The 19,786-nt window shown below is 44.5% G+C and overlaps 1 protein-coding gene across 1 annotated transcript in view; it reads right to left on the reverse strand.

Annotated features, from left to right (window-relative positions):
• The window catches only part of SARDH (sarcosine dehydrogenase), a gene marked incomplete in the record, with an annotated part of 58,648 nt that overhangs the window by 22,562 nt on the left and 16,300 nt on the right, over window positions 1-19,786 (reverse strand). The window contains 4 exon segments of the mRNA XM_056539862.1: window positions 626-719; window positions 5,526-5,673; window positions 11,071-11,184; window positions 12,995-13,133. Of these exon segments, the coding sequence (XP_056395837.1) occupies window positions 626-719; window positions 5,526-5,673; window positions 11,071-11,184; window positions 12,995-13,133 (495 nt within the window).

Below are 19,786 nucleotides of genomic sequence, written 5' to 3' on the forward strand. Positions count from 1 at the left end.
CAGACTGCAGTGATTGCATGAAGAGACCGAGCACAGCACAGCAGACTCAGGGAGGAAGTGAATGCATGGTGAGTGAGGGTGGGCTCAGTGCTTGCCACAGACACGCCCCTCCCTGAGCAGTGGACATCAGAATGAGTGAGCAGCAGAACAGAGGGATTTGTGAGCCAAATACAGAAGCTAGACACATAAAAAAGACAGGTAAAGAATCTGCATGACGTAGTGAGTAACATATAGAAGCATTCATTTTTATTTGAATTTTTTTTTGATATGACAGGTACACTTTAAGGGTTGTCTGGTTGGAAAAAAAAAAAAACCTTTATAAATTTGGAGCTAATAAATGTTCAGGGCTATTGTCTGAAAGCCAAACAGGCAACAAAGAAGATTTCTCACTTTGGAGGACCCAACTGGCCTGTGCATTGCACGTACAACCTATTGATTTCACTAGGTGCCGTGTAATACCTTGTTTGCCCTCTGGTGGTGCTGTGTAGGGATTACATACTTCCAGTCTTGTGTGATCAGATGGGATTTTCCAAATGTGTGTGATCTAAATATATAAATGCCCCATAAGCAGTTCATCTACCTTTCCTACTGATCTAAAAAATGGCACCTGCTACCAGGACCGTACCTTAAACCCAGCAGCCGTCACAATCTTGTGAGTGGAGAACGGAAAAGCTTCATTGCTTAGATCTTCATCCAGAACGTCTTGAAGAATGGAGCGGCTGAAGACAGAACACAGAAGTTCAGATGGAGCTGAAGGGGATGTCCCATAAAGTAAGAATGGTAACTACACTGGTGAATCCAACCAATCCATGTTGCAGCAGATGTATGGCCCAATCCCCAATGATCAATGCTGAATTCTAGGTATTTTGGGTGACACAGCTATAAAGCCAAAATGGGATTGTCTTGTCTTAAAAAGGGGTAATCCACTGGCCAGCGTTCGGAACGAAATGTTCCGAACGCTGTTTTCGCAGCGCGAAAACAGCGTTCGGGAACATTTCGTTCTGAACGCTGGCCAGTGGATTACCCCTTTTAAGACAAGACAATCCCCTTTAAAAGGAAAGAGCCCCTTTAAAGGAAAGAGCCATTGTGTCTTAAAAGTGGTCTCCTCCTGTGGATAACACTATTTATTTAGTTCTTGTAGGCTGCAATTAAAGGGGTACTCCAGTGGAGATGAGGGTTAAATAGATTTGTAAATTATTTCTATAAAAAATAAAAAATCTTAATCCTTCCAGTACTTATTAGTGGCTGTATACTACAGAGGAAATTCTTTTTTGGGGGGATTTCTTTTCTGTCACGACCACAGTGCCCTCTGCTGACACCTCTGTCCATTTATAGGAACTGTCCAGAGCAGCATATGTTTGCTATCGGGATTATCTCCTTCTCTGGACAGTTCCTGACATGGACAGAGGGGTCAGCAGAGAGCACTGTGGTCGTGACAGAAAAGTAATCCAAAAAGAAAAGAATTTCCTTTCGAGTATACAGCCGCTAATAAGTACTGGAGTACTGGATTTTTTAATAGAAGTCATTTAAAAATCTGTTTAACTTTCTGGCATCAGTCAAAAAAAAAAAAAAATATATAAAGTTTTCCATCAGAGTACCCCTTTAAGCTATCTTCCATTTGGGGGGGGGGGTTATGATCAGTGGCTGCAGCTTAAATGATCAGCGTCAGAATCGACAGCTTTTTATATGTTGTACATTTTAGCAAAATATTAACCTTTCTAATATACTTAATAAATTAAATGTATCTCCTTTTTATAGAAATAATGACTTATAAAAAAAGACCACTAGGGGTCCCCATACCATCCAGAACATAATCCTGTCTGGCTGCATCATCTTTGTCCCAACAAAGTCCAGAAAGTGAGGGCGGTGCTAGCAATGCTCTGTGCTCACTCCTGTCCTGTCTACCAGAATGCAGCATGAAAACAGAGAGGAGAGGATTACAGAGCAGTCTACAGTGATTGGAGGAAGAGACCCAGCACAGAACAGCAGACTCAGGGAGGAAATTAACGCATGGTGAGTGAGGGTGGGCTCAGTGGTTGCCTCGGACATGCCATTTTATGAGCAGTGGATGTCAGAATCAGTGAGCAGCAGAACAGGGGGATTTGAGAGCCAAATACAGAAGCTAGATACCTAAATAAAGACATGTAAAGGATCTGCATGACCTAGTGAGTAACATATAGAAGCATTATTTTTTTTCCCATGATATGAAAGGTAGGGGCTATATGGTGATTTTGGCTGCAACACGAGTCACATGACTAAAGATCACCAGTGTCGCACTGTGTGGATCATCAGTATATGGGGTCATGTTGCCATGACCCGGTAGTTGCAAGAAATTATTTGTATTCTTTGTATATGTTTGAAAAGTACTCGGTGGTCAGTCTGGGCCCTGCACCAGTGCACCGGTAAAACCGTGTGGCAGCACCTCACAGCTTTGACCTAGTTTTAAGTGCCTTGTTATTTATATTTTGTTTATATTTATTTTAAAAAAATAATTAAAGGGGTACTCCCGTGGAACACTTTTTTTTTTATTTTATTTTTTTTAATCAACTGGTGCCAGAAAGTTAAACAGATTTGTAAATTGCTTCTATTAAAAAAATCTTAATCCTTCCAGTACTTTTTAGGGGCTGTATACTACAGAGGAAATGCTTTTCATTTTGGATTTCTCTTTTGTCACGACCACAGTGCACAGACCCCTAAAAAGTACTGGAAGGTTTAAGACTTTTTAATAGAAGTAATTTACAAATCTGTTTAACTTTCTGGCACCAGTTGATGTAAAAAAAAAAAAAAAAAAAAAAAAAAAGTTTTACACGGGAGTACCCCTTTAATAAATTCTGTGGCCTACCCCACCCATTTAAGAAAAGTTAAGTGCTGTCTGTCCTTTGTATTCATAAGCGGGGGGGGGGGGCTAGGTCATTGTAGTTAAAATATGGGCATTTCAGTCTCATCAGTCTATCAGGTCATGGTCACGGTCACTGACCTTAGATGTGACGCAGCTCGATCCACACAGTGCAACGTGGCGATCTTTGGTCACATGACCCGTGCCCTGGCCAATATCGCCATGTAGCCTCAACCTAACTGCATTGTCTATTGGAGTCTGAGGTAATCTGAAACCCACCACAAGCTCAGCATTGGGTGCTGGGTGACAATATGACCATAGCGGCCGTCACCCACCTGAACAGCAAACCTGGCCATTTATGGCAGGATACATCCCACAGGTTCCGTTTTGTTGCGCAGCCAGGTCAATCTGAGGCTGAATCGGTGGCCCCGTTAATTGTCACCCAGCTTTCCCAGAGACAAATAAAAAAACAAAAAACTTCCAGGCATGCTGACTGTTTCCCGTATGAAATCCATGCTGCGGGCTGATTTCATTCATAGGGCCCTAGGGCTGACAATGTTGCATGTGAATTCAGGTAAGCGGCATGAGATCACTTCTGGAATCAGACAGCAGCAATAATCCGTGTTATTAGGATTTAATGTGACATCTTGGGTTCTCGCCCTGTCGCAGGCTGCTTGTTACAGGCACACACATGTGCAAGCCACTCGCATTAAAGATTGATACAAGTTGAAAGAGATTTGGACTGCGGGGCTGCCAGGAAAGAAGCAGCTTGCTGATTTTAAGCTAACGTGGCAGGTCGCACAGAGAGACCGTAAGGACGGGACATCAAATATTCTGCCGATTTAACACTGAACATTTTTATCTGAGCCGGGCGGAGAGGAGGGAGACGCCGAACAAAGACGCTGTCATCTAGTCGCTGGTCCTGGGAATATGATGTGAGGGACACGCTGAGTAGGGCATATTGATATAGAGAGGGCTGAGGGGATTCAGAACGCCTACGGCACTCACTCGCCTTGGGCGCAAAGACCTTTCAGGATAAAAATTGTTCTAATATGGTTGAAACCTATAGTAAAATTCCAAAATCCTATATCAATGGGACCTTATTCATGGACTGGAGGAGGAAGGGGTTCCACTACATAATATGATGTCTGATTTGGAAAATAAGAAGGAGCACTCACCAGTAGTAGAGAGACAGAGAAACAGAGCAGGGAGTGTGGATAGGTGACTAACGCCTAAACATTTTTAACTGAGCCGGGAGGAGAGGAGGGAGATGCCGAAAAAAGATGCTGTCATCCAGTTGCTGGTCCTGGGAATATGATGTGAGGGACACGCTGGGTAGGGCATATTGATATAGAGAGGGCTGAGGAGATTCAGAACACCTATGGCACTCACTCGCCTTGGGCACAAAGACCCTTTGGGATAAAAATTGTTCTAAAATTGTTGTAACCTATAATAATATTCCTAAATCCTATATCAATGGGACCTTATTCATGGACTGGAGGAGGAAGGGGCTCCACTACATAATATGATGTCTGATTTGGAAAATAAGAAGGAGCACTCACCAGTAGTAGACAGACAGCTAAACAGAGCAGGGAGCTTGGATAGGCAACTAACTTCGCCTATCCATGCTCCCTGCTCTGTTCCTCTGTCTTCCCACTATGCCTCCTGTGATTTTTGAGGTGATAAATAAACAGAATCTTAACTACCGGTGAGTGCTCCATCTTATTTCCCTATTCGGACATTGCATATATACTAGGTACTACGAACTGTGAGCTGTCGCGCACTCAGTCTATTGAGATTCCACAAGGCTCTATGCATCCTATGCTGTTTCAGATGCTTCTTTTTTTAAGAGCCGAGGCAAGTGCTCTCTATCACCCAAAGTGCAAGAAAAAGTGCAAACGTGTCACACTAAAAAAACGTGCACAAAGGATGCGGTCTATCGCTAAGCCCTTCTCCAAAAGGAAAGAGCCCCCCCGCACTGCAACCTGGGAAAAATCTGAGACAACAGTCATTTTGTATGCTGTTAAAAATAAATATTGGGGTGAAAATCACAGAAGAATTGTGAGAAAACCGTCACACACAGGTACAGACACTATATTATGAACTACACTAACTTTACAGCCCCTGTATCATAGTCAAATAAAAAAAAATGCTGGAATACTCCTTTAAAAAAAAATATCTTAAAAATTAAAAAAAATTTTTGCATTTTTTTCTGAAAAAAACCACAATACTTTCTGGAGGAATTACCTAGTGTCATTATTGTTTTTTGCCTTTTTTCTGGAAACAAAACCAATATTTTCTGGGGGAATTACCTAGTGTCATTATTGTTTTTTTGCTTGTATAGAAAATCCTTTTTTGAACTGAATCCAGTTCAGATTTTCAGGGCGTCTCTTGTGGTCATCATGTGACTAGGTCATTTTACTATGAAGTCTGTGTAATGTAATTTTGTCTGCCATGACCAAGGACCGGATGTAGGTCCGAAACGCGTCGGCTGTGTTGTTCTATCTATGACCCAATAAAAGTTTCTATGTTCTTACTGTGATCCTGGTGCTGGACAATCTTCTTGTTTTACCTACTAATGAAAACAAGTGAGACCTTCTCATGAAACTTCTAGTTGAACGTTCTTTTATCCTATTTCCATAGAGTTAGACTTGTCATAGACTCCAGCAAACAAAGTTATTCTACCAACCTGGCAGGCCCCTGAATGCTTATCATCCCCAGATCTTCAGAACAGTCTATCAGCTTGCACTTGAACTTCTGGTCCTGCAGGACATTGTTGATGTGGCTCCAGTTGTGTTGAGCGACAGCGCCTCCGATGGCCAGATAGTAAGCATCACCTGTAAAGAGGAAACCCGATTTTACACAGACAGCCATTAGACAAGTCTTTGGAATCTCTATCTTGCTTGTTGGTGAGAGAGGTTGTTACCTCCCCACCAGTCTGTGTACCCCCCAGTGATGCTGAAGCTCCCAATGATCTCCCACCTAGGTTCCTCCATGCCCCAGTTCTTTGGGCACTCTTACCACACCCGAAGTAAGGGTGTGTTCACACTACGATTGTAGTGTACGGTTGCTTGATCCGGTTGGGAGTTGCAAAAACCGGCCGCTCCCGTGTCCCAGCCGGATCTGGCCCGAACCCCATTCATTTCAATGAGCAGACCGGAGTCAAACGCTGACTCCGGTTGTCTCATTTTTGCCCCGTATACGGTTTTCTGACCAGACCTAAAACCGTGGTATACCATGGTTTTTGGTCCGGTCAGAAAACCGTATACGGGGAAAAACGAGACAACCGGAGTCAGCGTTTGACTCCGGTCTGCTCATTGAAATGAATGGGGTTTGGGCCAGCAAGCGTACACTACAAATGTAGTGTGAACACACCCTAATAGGCAGTAGTAGTAACCATGCATAGGTCTTCACACTTTACCCATTCGTTCCTTGAAAATAAAATGAAAACAGTGCAAACTAAGCAAGTAAAAAAGATACAAGATGAGGCACCATTCATAACATGGCCCAATACAGGAAATACCACTTAAAGGGGTACTCTGGTGGAAAACATTTTATTATTTTTTTTATTTTTAAATCAACTGGTGCCAGAAAGTTAAACAGATTTGTAAATTAATTCTATAAAAAAAAAATCTTAATCCTTCCAGTACTTATCAGGTGCTGTATGCTCCACAGGAAGTTCTTTTCTTTTTTAAATTTATTTTCTGCCTGACCACAGTGCTCTCTGCTGACACCTCTGTCCATGTCAGGAACTGTCCAGAGCAGGATAGCTTTCCTATGGGGATTTGCTCCTGCTCTGGACAGTTCCTGACCTGGACAGAGGTGTCAGCAGAGAGAACTGTGGTCAGACAGAAAATAAATTCAAAAAGCAGCTGATAAGTACTGGAAGGATTAAGAATTTACAGATCTGTTTAACTTTCTGGCACCAGTTGATTTAGAAAAAATGTTTTCCACCGGAGTACCCCTTAGTCTTGCAAAGTCCATGATCCAATGTATGTATACAATAAAATTAAGTAATAAGACAAAAAAATTAAGACAAAGACAAAACACAAAAAAATGTAAGTAATAAATAAGAGAAATCCTGCACTCACCGCAACTATGTAGTTCAATTTAGAGAGTCAATCATGGAGATCCAGAGATGGCACGGGGGCTCAGAGGCAGAGCCTCTGAGCCCCTGTGCCATCTCCGGATCTCCATGATTGACTCTCTACATTGAACTACATAGTTGCGGTGAGTGCAGGATTTTTCTTCTTTATTACTTTCAAAATTTGAAGAAAACTGTTTTCATTTTACATTTAGGGATTCCATTTGGATACATTTAGCGAATAAAAAAAAGTTACATTTAAAGCAAAACTAGGACATCTAGCAGCATAAAAAGGAATGTGCACAGAATGTGTCCACAGCGAGCGGCGCCTGAACTGGCTATAAATGGAGTAGACCGTATCACTAGATGTTCCTCTAAGTTATGATGAGAGACTGAGACATCAAGAGCAAGAGCTTCAAAGTCAGAGACAGAAGATGGAACTAGGGGTCGGAGGTCAAGGGAGCCACAGACAGGAAATACGGCAAATAATTGGGATCATACATTTGCATATATTTGACAAAATATAATCTGATCCAACAGAAAAAAAGTTAGAATGCATTGGAAAAGTGTCATCTGTATGACCAGTAGCACCAAGATTACCACAAAAGGGGCATACCTAGCATAGCAGCAGGGTGTGCAGGGCCGGCTACGCCTATAGGCAAAATAGGAAGTCGCCTAGAGCGCCCTCTAGATGGGGGCGCCGCTCTGCCCACTGCAAAAAGTTAGTAGCCAGCCAGCACCACAGTCTCTATAATGTATGTTTGTTACAGTGTGTCACCGCAGTAGTAAGGAGATGACATGAGGAGGAGGTTTGTTACAGTGTGTCACCCCAGTAGTAAGGAGACTACATGAGAAGGGGGTTTGTTATAGTGTGTCACCCCAGTAGTAAGGAGATTACATGAGGAGGAGGTTTGTTACAGTGTGTCACCGCAGTAATAAGGAGATTACATGATGAGGAGGTTTGTTACAGGGTGTCACCCCAGTAGTAAGGTGATTACATGGGGAGGAGGTTTGTTACAGTGTGTCACCCCAGTATTAAGGAGATTACATGAGGAGGAGGTTTGTTACAGTGTGTCCCCAGTAGTAAGGAGATGACATGAGGAGGAGGTTTGTTACAGTGTGTCACCCCAGTAGTAAGGAGACTACATGAGAAGGGGGTTTGTTACAGTGTGTCACCCCAGTAGTAAGGAGATTACATGAGGAGGAGGGTTTGTTACAGTGTGTCACCGCAGTAATAAGGAGATTACATGATGAGGAGGTTTGTTACAGGGTGTCACCCCAGTAGTAAGGTGATTACATGGGGAGGAGGTTTGTTACAGTGTGTCACCCCAGTATTAAGGAGATCACATTAGGAGGAGGTTTGTTACAGTGTGTCACTCCAGTAGTAAGGTGATTACATGAGGAGGAGGTTTGTTACAGTGTGTCACTCCAGTAGTAAGGAGATTACATGAGGAGGAGGTTTGTTACACTGTGTCACACCAGTAGTAAGGAGATTACATGGGAAGGAGGTTTGTTACAGTGTGTCACCCCAGTAGTATGGAGATTACATGGGGAGGAGGTTTGTTACAGTGTGTCACCCCAGTAGTAAGGAGATTACATGAAGAGGGGGTTTGTTACAGTGTGTCACCCCAGTAGTAAGGAGATTACATTAGAAGGAGGTTTGTTACAGTGTGTCACTCCATTAGTAATGAGATTACATGAGGAGGGGGTTTGTTACAGTGTGTCACCCCAGTAGTAAGGTGATTACATGAGGAGGTTTGTTACAGTGTGTCACCCCAGTAGTAAGGAGATTACATGAGGAGGAGGTTTGTTACAGTGTTTCACCCCAGTAGTAAGGAGATTACATGAGGAGGAGGTTTGTTACAGTGTGTCACCCCAGTAATAGGGAGATTACACGATGAGGAGGTTTGTTACAGTGTGTCACCCCAGTAGTAATGGCAGGTGTAACAAGGGGCGTGGCCAATGGGCAGGGTCAAGGGGCGGCAAAATTAGCTTTCGCCTAGGGCGACAAAAATCCTAGCACCAGCCCTGAAGGTGTGTTACTACTATAGGCCATGGAAGGGAAGAGCAAAAGGCTGGAAAACTAGGCAATTACCCAGCTCTGAGATACCGCATTATTGTTTTGGCACTATATGCCAGTATTATATGGGTTAAAATTATGAAAAATATCTCAAAATAGCAAGCAGATTGTCTAATGTGCCATTCTCTTTAAAGAAGTAGCCCAGGGGATGGGGGTCTGACCGATTAGCCCCCCGCGATCTCCTGTATGGGGCCCTGCCTGTCCTCCTGCACAAAGTTTTGATCAGCACGCCCCCTCCATGAATCTCTTAGGGAGAGCCGGAGATACCCAAGTACATCGCTTTGGCTCTACCATAGAGATGACTGGAGGGCATGTGCTGACCCCCGCCCCATGCAGGAGGAGAGCCGGGGCATCAAGACTGTTACACCTGTCTACCTCAGTAAAGCTGCCGTTGTTCCGTACTTGGCGTCGGAGTCATTATTTTCCCCATGCCTAGCGCAGGATCCAGCAGTATACCTTTGGGTGGTGAGGAGATAAAACCACACCCTGGCGTCACGAACTCAAGAGGTTAAGGTCATCTGCCCCTAGGGTAACAACATCTGCCCTCATGACACCTTCACCACATAATTTACGAAATCTGTTTAACTTTCTGGCTCCAGTTGATTTAAAAAAAAAAAAAAAAAAAAAAAAAAAAACCTTTTCCATGAGAGTACCCCTTTAAGTGGTCATTTGGAAGCCTACATGACAAAAGAGATCCTATCTTGGTTTGCTATAGAGAGGGTCATAGCTATAGGGCTACAGAGTAGTGTTGAGCGGCATAGGCCATGTTCGAATTCGCCATATTTCGCAAATATATGGACGAATATTCGTCATAAATTCGCATATTCGCATTTTTTTTACTATGCGCCATAAAATCTGCATGCACATGCGCAATATCGCGTGAAAAAAGAGCTAAAAGAAGGGGAGGGAACAATATGCGCAAAAATTCGCATATGCGAATTTTCGGACGCCCGCCAGTCTGGCACAGTAACTAGTATTGGAGCCTTGTTTATACCACAAGCTGGAAGAAGGGAGGGATGATCACTGTGATGTGTACTGTGAAAAAAAATATGCAAATATTCGTAATTGCGAATATTTAGCGTGCTACATTCGCAATATTTGCGAATATGCCATATTCTCGATAAATATTCGCATTGCGAATATTCGCGCCTAACACTAGTGCAGAGATCTCAACTGAAGTGGAATGATGGGAACCTTATCTATCTAGAAGAACATAGGTTGTTTTTTTCCGGCCATACTATGAAGTTATATAAAAGTGTTTCCCAACCAGGGTGCCTCCAGCTGTTGCAAAACTACAAATCCCAGGATGCCCGGACAGCCTTCGGCTGTCCGGGCATGCTGGGAGTTGTAGTTTTGCAACAGCTGGAGGCACCCCTGGTTGAGAAACACTGACCTATGCTATTTATTACTATATAGTCCAACATGCTGGGAGTTGTAGTTTTGCAACAGCTGTAGGCACCCTCGTTGGGAAAAACTGACCTATACTATATACTACTATATAGTCCAACATGCTGGGAGTTGTAGTTTTGCAACAGCTGGAGGCACCCCTGGTTGGGAAACACTGACCTACACTGTTTACTACTATATAGTCCAACATGCTGGGAGTTGTAGTTTTGAAACAGCTGGAGGCACCCCTGGTTGAGAAACACTGACCTATACTATTTATTACTATATAGTCCAACATGCTGGGAGTTGTAGTTTTGCAACAGCTGGAGACACCCCTGGTTGGGAAACACTGACCTATACTATATACTACTATATATTCCAACATACTGGGAGTTGTAGTTTTGCAACAGCTGGAGACACCCCTGGTTGGGAAACACTGACCTATACTATATACTACTATATATTCCAACATACTGGGAGTTGTAGTTTTGCAACAGCTGGAGACACCCCTGGTTGGGAAACACTGACCTATACTATATAGTCCAACATTGTGGGAGTTGTAGTTTTCATTTGGAGCAGCAGCTGAGTCGCAGGCTGTATCAGGGCATGCTGGGAGTTGTAGTTTTGCAACAGCTGGAGGTACCCTAGTTTGGAAACACTGAGTTATATGTTTCTTGGACTCACCCTCAAAATCTGGAGCAATAACTGATGGGGACCCTTCAGGTGTAAAGACGCTGACCGTAAGATCACTCTCGGTTCCTCCCCTCTCGTTCAACATGCAGGTGTATACGGTTGTACCTACATAAGGGAGAAGACAGACTGAGATCAGTATAGTTCACAATATAAGCCTAGTATATCACAACGGGTTCTCAGCACACAGCATTATATACCATTAGGTTGTCAAGAACGGGGCACAATGTATACAAATGAGATGGTATGGGTTAATATAATCGAGAGGATCACCAGGGACCAGACATAATGGATATCTCTAGATAGAACTACAACACAAGTCAGAGGGGTTAAAGGGGTACTCCGGTGGAAAAAAAAAATTCTTTAAATCAACTGGTGCCAGAAAGTACCCTTCCAGTACTTATTGGCTGCTGTATGCTCCAGGGTAAGTTGTGTAGTTCTTTTCAGTCTGATCACAGTGCTCTCTGCTGACACCTCTGTCCGTGTCAGGAACGGTCCAGAGCAGGAGCAATACCCATAGCAAACTTCTCCTGCTCTGGACAGTTCCTGACATGCACAGAGGTGTCAGCAGAGAGCACTGTGGTCAGACTGAGAATAAATTAAAAAAGAAAGGAACTTCCTGTGGAGCATACAGCAGCTGATAAGTACTGGAAGGATTAAGATTTTTTAATAGAAGTAAGTTACCAATTTGCTTAAATGGGCACGGTCAGATACAAAAACTTTTGATATGTTGTACAGCATGTATAACCAATAGGTTTTGCAATTGCTTTCATTCGAAAATGTTCAGTATTTCATACAGAAAAATCCAGTCAAACAACTGCCCCCTGCCTGCTTGGACACATACTAGTCCTGCTGTGTCCATGAGTCATCACCTATGTCATGGACACACTTCCTTGATTGACAGCTGTCAGTGCAGGGCTCACACCTGGAGAAAAAATCCTCCCACTGTCAGCTTGTGTCCTGCTACTGTCAGTGAGGACATGCTGGGAGTTGTAGTTTTGCTAATGCTAGGGGAGATGTGAGCAGACAGCATACTGAGGGAGGGGGCGGAGACCTGCACAGTGAGGCCACGCCCCCTCCCTTTAGGAGGAATTCAGACTAGTGAGCTAAATTAAAGTGTAATAAAATAAATAAATAAAGGTGCTAGACACATAAAAATTAGATGTACATGGTCAGGATTAGGTACTGAGTGATTTATTTAAAAAAAAGTTTTTTGTTGGATCTGACGGGTACACTTTAACTTTCTGGCACGTTTGTTTAGAGGGGTACTCCGGTGCTTACACATCTTATCTCCTATCCAAAGGATAGGGGATAAGATGCCTGATCGCGGGAGTCCCGCAGCTGGGGACCCCCGTGATCTTGCACGCGGCACCACGTTTGTAATCAGTCCCCGGAGCGTGTTCGCTCCGGGTCTGATTACGGGTGACTACAGGGCCGGCGGCGTGTGACGTCACGCTCCGCCCCTCAATGCAAGCCTACGGGAGGGGGCGTGATAGCTATCACGCCCCCTCCCGTAGGCTTGCATTGAGGGGCGGAGCGTGACGTCACAAGGGGGCGGAGGCGTGACGTCACACGCCGCCGGCCCTGTAGTCGCCCGTAAATCAGACCCGGAGCGGACACGCTCCGGGGACTGATTACAAACGGGGTGCCGCGTGCATGATCACGGGCGTCCCCAGCTGCGGGACTCCCGCGATCAGGCATCTTATCCCCTATCCTTTGGATAGGAGATAAGATGTGTAAGCACCGGAGTACCCCTTTAAAAAAAAAAAAAAACGTTTTTTTTTTACCGGAGTACCCCTTTAAGAGAGTCCTACCTTGCACATTGTCCAGAGCAAGAAGTGACCCCCCATTGTGTTTTGTCCCCATTGGTTTTTGTCCCCATTGGTTTTTGTCTTCCCTTCTTGGGTTAATGGTTTACCTGGATTCTTGTCAATGTTGGCAGTAAACAGCCAGTTGGCCGCCTTCTTGGCATCTGGCCCAACTAGGTAGAACTTTCCAAAGTAGGACATGTTGAAGACAGCCGCCGCGCTCCTGCACATAACACATTCTTTCCTGATCTAAAAATGACAGCACGTCAAACACAACAGATGAACATTGGTGGAATGGGGGGGAGGGGGCGGGGGGGGGGGCAGAAGATATTCTGAGCTTTTTCCACAGTAAGTAAAAGAACTAGAGATGGAAATAAACTGCGCAGTGACTCATCCAAAAGTTTCTGTCAGGTGGGTAAGATGTACAAAGATTTCCGAAAAGTAACCCTTTCACCAGTCTCCGAGCTTGGACCCCAATCATCTGAATCAGGCGGATCAGATAAAAGGCTAAGTCTTGTGATGGTGCGTACAGAATGCCGCCCCCCCACCCATCTCCAGTATGAGAGAAGGTTCTGGATGGCTCATTATAATGGAGATCTGTAAGGGCTTTGTCATCCTGTCACGGTACATGCTCTCTCCTCAACACAGGCTGCGCCTCATCTTCACCGCGACGCCGAGAGACGCTGCCAGGGATGTTGGCACAGAAGATTGTCAAGCGCAGAAGAGAATATGTGCATTATTAACCTATCCCATCCCTCCAGGATTCATCTCCACAGAGAGGACTGCGGCATGTTAAAGGGGTGGAAAACAATCAACTGGTGCCAGAAAGTTATACAGATTTGTAAATTACGTCCATTAAAAAAAATCTTAATCCTTCCGGTACTTATCAGCTGCTGTATACTACAAGGAAAGTTCTTTTCTCAGGAATTGAAATCCCCATAGCAAACCTATCCTGTTCCTGACATGGACAAAGGTGTCAGCAGAGAGCACCGTGGACAGACAGAAAAAAAAAAAAAAAAGAAAAAGAACTTCTCTGTAGTAAACAGCAGCTGATAAGTACTGGAAGGATTAACATTTTTATATAGAAGTCATTTACAACTCTGTTTACCTTTCTGGCACCAGTTGATTTAAAATAAATTGTTTTCCACCGGAAACTCTCGCATGGGATGGGATGACCCCCTTTAAAGGGGTACTCCACTGCTCAGCATTTGGAACAAACTGCTCCAAATGCTGGAGCCGGTGCCGAGAGTTTGTAACGTCATAGCCCCGCCCCCTCATGATGTCACGCCCCACCCTCTCAATGCAAGTCTATGGGAGGGGGCGTGACGGCCGTCACGCCCCCTCCCATAGACTTGCATTGAGAGGGTGGGGCGTGACATCATGAGGGGGCGGGGCTATGACGTCACGAGCTCCCGGCAGCGGCTCCAGTGTTCCCCTTTAAGGACTCACACATGGGATTATTTTTTTTATTTTTTTTACCAGAGAACAGTAAAAAGGAATTATGGAGTCGGAAAGTTTTGTTCCAAGGTGACCCAAAAATACACAAGAAGGAAAACAATAACACAAATAACAATACAATTTCATTATAAAAGTATATATGAAAGGAGTGTAACAAGTGCCAAGTATAGGGTGCTCGCTCTACGGACCAACGTGCACAATAGGGTGTTTGTGCTATGGTCCATTATAGGGGTACTCCAGTGAAAAACTATTTTTATTTTATTTTTTTAAATCAACTGTATCCAGAACGTTAAACAGATTTGTAAATTACTTCTATTTAAAAATCTTAATCCAGTACTTATCAGCTGCTGTATGCTCCACAGGAAGTTCTTTTCTTTTAGAATTTTTCAGTCTGACCCCAGTGCTCTCTGCTGACACCTCTGTCCATGTCAGGAACTGTCCAGAGCAGAATAGGTTTACTCTGGACAGTTCCTGACATGGACAGAGGTGTCAGCAGAGAGCACTGTGGTCATACAGAAAATAAGTGTAAAAAGAAAAGAACTTCCTGTGGAGCATACAACAGCTGATAAGTGCTGGAAGGATTAAAGGGGTACTCCGGTGAAAATTATTATTATTATTATTATTTTTAAATCAACTGGTGCCAGAAAGTTAAACAGATTTGTAAATTACTTCTATTAAAAAAATCTTAATCCTTCCTGTACTTATCAGATGCTGAATACTACAGCAGAAATTCTTTTATTTTTGAAACACAGAACTGTCTGCTGACCTCACGAGCACAGTGCTCTCTGCTGACATATCTGTCCATTTTATGAACTGTCCAGAACAGCATATGTTTGCTATGGGGATTTCCTTTTACCCTGGACAGTTCCTAAAAATGGACAGAGATGTCAGCAGAGAGCACTGTGCTCGTGATGTCAGCAGAGTGCTCTGTGTTTCAAACGGAAAAGAATTTCCACTGTAGTATTCAGCAGCTAATAAGTACAGGAAGGATTAAGATTTTGTAATAGAAGTAATTTACAAATCTGTTTAACTTTCTGGCACCAGTTGATTTAAAGAAAATGTTTTTTCACTTGTGTACCTCTTTAAGAATAGGCCAAACTTGTATAGGTAATTGTATGGTCATACAAGTGGATCCTGCATACTCCCAGCTAATAGATTCAAATTATAAGTACCCAATATACTCTCAATGGTACAGTGGGGAGGTGCCTATAGGCACCTCCCCACTGTACCATTAAGAGTATATGGGGACTTATAATATGGTCTATTCAGACCAGTCTCCAGGCTTTCAACTATACACCCCAATGCTGTTTTTATGTATGTATGTATATATATATATATATATATATATATATATATATATATATATATATATATATAGACCATTTAGTTCAAGAGATATAAGGGATTTGAACATCGATGGTCGATCCTATACATAGCCATGAATGTCGGATTGGTGCGGGCCGGACCTCTGTGACCCTTGCCGGTCATCACAATGAAGGGTCCACAGTAATAGGCCCAGAGGTTTGTCTATTCAGGCAGCATTGCAGCTTGTCCCTTCAGTACTAGTCACAGTCCTCCGTACAAACAATGAAGGGGGGCTCTTCTGAGTGCTCAAGCCTGTTTATCCTAGGAGGTTAAAACCCAGCGAAACATTGATTGTGTTCTGTCTCAGATCAGAGAGTGCACCCTCTAAGCAGAATCTCTGGGATCCCTGGGTTTTTATCCTTTAAATGTGCACTGTCTGTGCAAATCTGCACTGTCATTAAAACTAAATTTTGCTATTGCTTACAAAAAAATGACGTTTTCTATGTTTTGTGTTTAAAAAAAGCTGCCACTAGGTGTCTCCCTACTTGTCCAGAGCACATTTCCCCCCCATCTCTTGCACAGACTTTGGACTACTGCTGGCCTGGCAGAAGTCCAAAATCAGGAAATGCAGTCTGAAGTGCTGAGGGGTGTGTGTGCAGCCTTAGCCAATCATAGCTCATCTCACACTGAACTGCTCTGGGCTGTGTGTAGCAGTGAGGGAGGAACTTCTCCCCTGTATGGCTTCAGATGATGTCACGCCTGCTGGGGAACGCCCCTTCCCAGTCTGTGAATCTGACTGAGACTGAGCAGAAAATACAGAGCAATATCAAGGTAGAAAACTAAAAAATAATAAAAATAAAGTCGGGGGGTGGTTAATCGTGATGGGGCAGTGAACTGGGAGGATTGTAAAATTTAACAAGATCATGACAGGTTCTCTTTAACCTCTGTCCAGAGACTGGACTTTGCTAAAGGAAATCCCCAGGTCACGGTACCAAAAAGCAGTTTTGGATTGCAGGCGGTAGCGCATTGAAAATGAAAACAGTCAGGAATTGGCTAGAAGTGTCCGAGCCAATAAGAATTTCACAGAAAAGCAAGGTCAGGAACAAGGCCGAAGTCAAGGAACAAAGAAGTACCACAAGTACCACACAAGGATCAGAAGAGTTAAGCAGAATATGGGTCAGGAATGGAATCTTGAATAAACGCAAAAGGACCCGAAAAAGAGGTACTAATCATCACCGCCTCGATCACTTTAAATAGGCTGCCTGGTCCAACATCATCTTTTGGAACCAGTTGCCTGGCAACCAGATGCCATCCTGGAGTCCAAATGCAACAGAAGCCTGAGACAGGAAACTGAGAGGTGGGAGTGACTGGTTACCGAGCAACCAAATGCTTCCATTGGCACCGAACGAGATCACCAGTTGAGATGGGGCACTTGAAATGGACATGGGAAAGTAACATATGGCCTAACCCAAGAATAAGCCTTTAAAGGATAAGTCATGTATAAAAACTTATCCCCTATCCAAAGGGGATAAGTTTTAGATGACAGGGGGTTCGAGCGCTGCGGCCCCCCGCGATCTCCTGTACAGAGCCCCTTTGCTGTAACACAGGATTTATCTAAGAGCCGAGGAACGTGCTCTCGAATCACCCAAAGTGCAAGAAAAAGTGCAAACATGTTACACTAAAAAAAGCGTGCACAAAGGATGCGGTCTATCGCGAGCCCTTCTCCGATAGGAGAGAGGCCCCAACAAACCTACCCTTCACCTCCGGACCAAAAGGTACCTGCAAGGTTCCAGGTTCAATGTCCCTTTTCGCCGAAGCTACTAAGGGACCACAAATGCTCCCGGCATCCCCCTATCTGCCCGCAGAGCAGATAACGGTTAGTACCCTGCCAAAGCAGGAGTACCCGGGGTGTTTGCAGGGAGGTGCAGAGCCTAATGGCCACACACACCTCCCCTAGACCGCTAGGAGGGACACCCAGAAGGGCTACCGCATCCTGACAAATCCTGTGAACACACAACACGCAAAAAGTGACACAGTGAGACAAAAATAAATAAGTGAATGTGCATATATACTGCCCGGACCTGCGGCCGGATCTATAAAAATGGCTCTGATCCTAGTCAGAAGGCAGGGAATCAAGAGGTGAGTGCCACAAGGTGAAGAGATCATGGTGCCCGTGCTTCAACTCAGTGAGTCAATACCCCCAGTGAGTTTCGGCACCTTGGGGTCACCACTCCCCGAGGCACTAAAGTACCTCGGCTCTAGACCCTCTCAGCCTCATGGCGAGACCCGGAGGGAACAGGTCACATCGGGGCAGCCGTCGAGCTGATTCCTCAGAACCAGCCCCGGAACGCGCTGGTACACCTGCTCCCTACCATGCAGCACCCATCCCCACCAGCTCCACACCGGCGTCGCCTGCCACCAGCATGAAACTGATAAGAACAGATACCACACTTGATCTTAGCCAAAAGGCCGTAACACAGGAGCGCGTCATGACCCCACCTGAAGTGGAGGCCGCCACGCCCCCTCCATATAGTCCCATGGGAGAGCCTTTCAGCAACCTTCGGCTCTCCCATGGAGCTTAATGGAGGGGGTGTGGCGGCCTCCGCTTCGGGTGGGGTCGTGACGCGCTCCTGTGCTACAGCACAGGGGTTCCATACAGCAGATCGGGGGGGGGGCCCAGCGCTTCGGATAGGCGATACGTTTTTATACATGAGACTTATCCTTTAATGTTTCAATACCAGATAAGCCCATTAAATGCTAAAATTCTAAGTGCCTGCGGGTTCAACGTGAATGAACTTAGCAGCTTCCTTTATACTAGAGAGGGTAAATCTGTTCAGTGGCATTAGGGTTGCCACCTTTCTTGCATAAAAAATACAGGCCATGCTCATTTGTATAATTATATATGCGTGACATCACAGGATACACGTGGGGGAAATTTTTCCCCATAACTTTTTTATCTTCTACGGGCCTGTATAAGGGCTCATTTTTTACACCTTGATCCGTGGTTTTTAAAAGGGGTACTCAGCTGGAAAAAAATGTTTTATTATAACTGTTGCCAGAAAGTTAAACAGCTTTTTAAATTACTTCTATTAAAAAATCTTAATCCTTCCAGTACTTAGCTGCTGTATGCTCCACAGGAAGTTATTTGCTCTCTGCTGACACCTCTGTCTGACTGGAAAGAACTACACAACTTCCTGTGGCGCATACAGCAGCTGATAAGTACTGGAAAGATTAAGATTTTTTAATAGAAGTAATTTACAAATCTGTAACTTTCTGGCACCAGTTGATTTAAAAAAAAATTAATTTCCAGCTGAGTACCCCATTAACATTAAAGGGGTATTCCGGCTTTAGACATTTTATATTTTTATAAGATGTCTGATCGCGGGGGGGGGGGGGGGGGGGGGGGGGTTGGCACGCTGATGGGACCGCCCATGATCTCCCTGCAGCACCCGCATTATGTGCGGAGCTGCATCTCCAGGCTCGGAAACCAGAAGTTTTCGTGACTGAAGACGTTACGTAACGCCACGCCCCCTCCCTTCATGCCTATGGGAGGGGGCGTACCTGCCGTTACACCCTCTCCCATAGACATGAAGGGAGGGGGCGTGACGTGACATCACGAGGGGGCGTGGCGTTACGTCACGTCTCCAGTCCTGAAAAACTTCTGGTTTCCGAGCTTGGAGATGCAGCTCTGCACGTAATGCGGGGAGATCGCGGGGGTCCCAGCGGCGGGCCCCCTGCGATCAGACATGTTATCCCCAATCCTTTGTATATGGGGATAAAATGTCTAAAGCCGGAATACTCCTTTAACATTTTAGATTCGATGTGACTTTTTGATCGCTTTTTTTTAAATTAAATTCAAGAGTTGCAGTTAGTTACTAACTACAACTCCCAGCATGCCCTGATACAGCCTGTGGATCCGCAGCAGCCCCAAATGAAACTACAACTCCCAGCATGTTGGACTATATAGTAGTATATAGTATAGGTCAGCGTTTCCCAAAGAGGGGTTCCTCCAGCTGTTGCAAAACTACAACTCCCAGCATGTTGGACTATATAGTAGTATATAGTATAGGTCAGTGTTTCCCAAAGAGGGGTTCCTCCAGCTGTTGCAAAACTACAACTCCCAGCATGCCGTTGGCTGT

The sequence above is a fragment of the Hyla sarda genome, chromosome 9 (assembly GCF_029499605.1).
Source record: "Hyla sarda isolate aHylSar1 chromosome 9, aHylSar1.hap1, whole genome shotgun sequence".
Lineage (NCBI taxonomy): Eukaryota > Metazoa > Chordata > Amphibia > Anura > Hylidae > Hyla > Hyla sarda.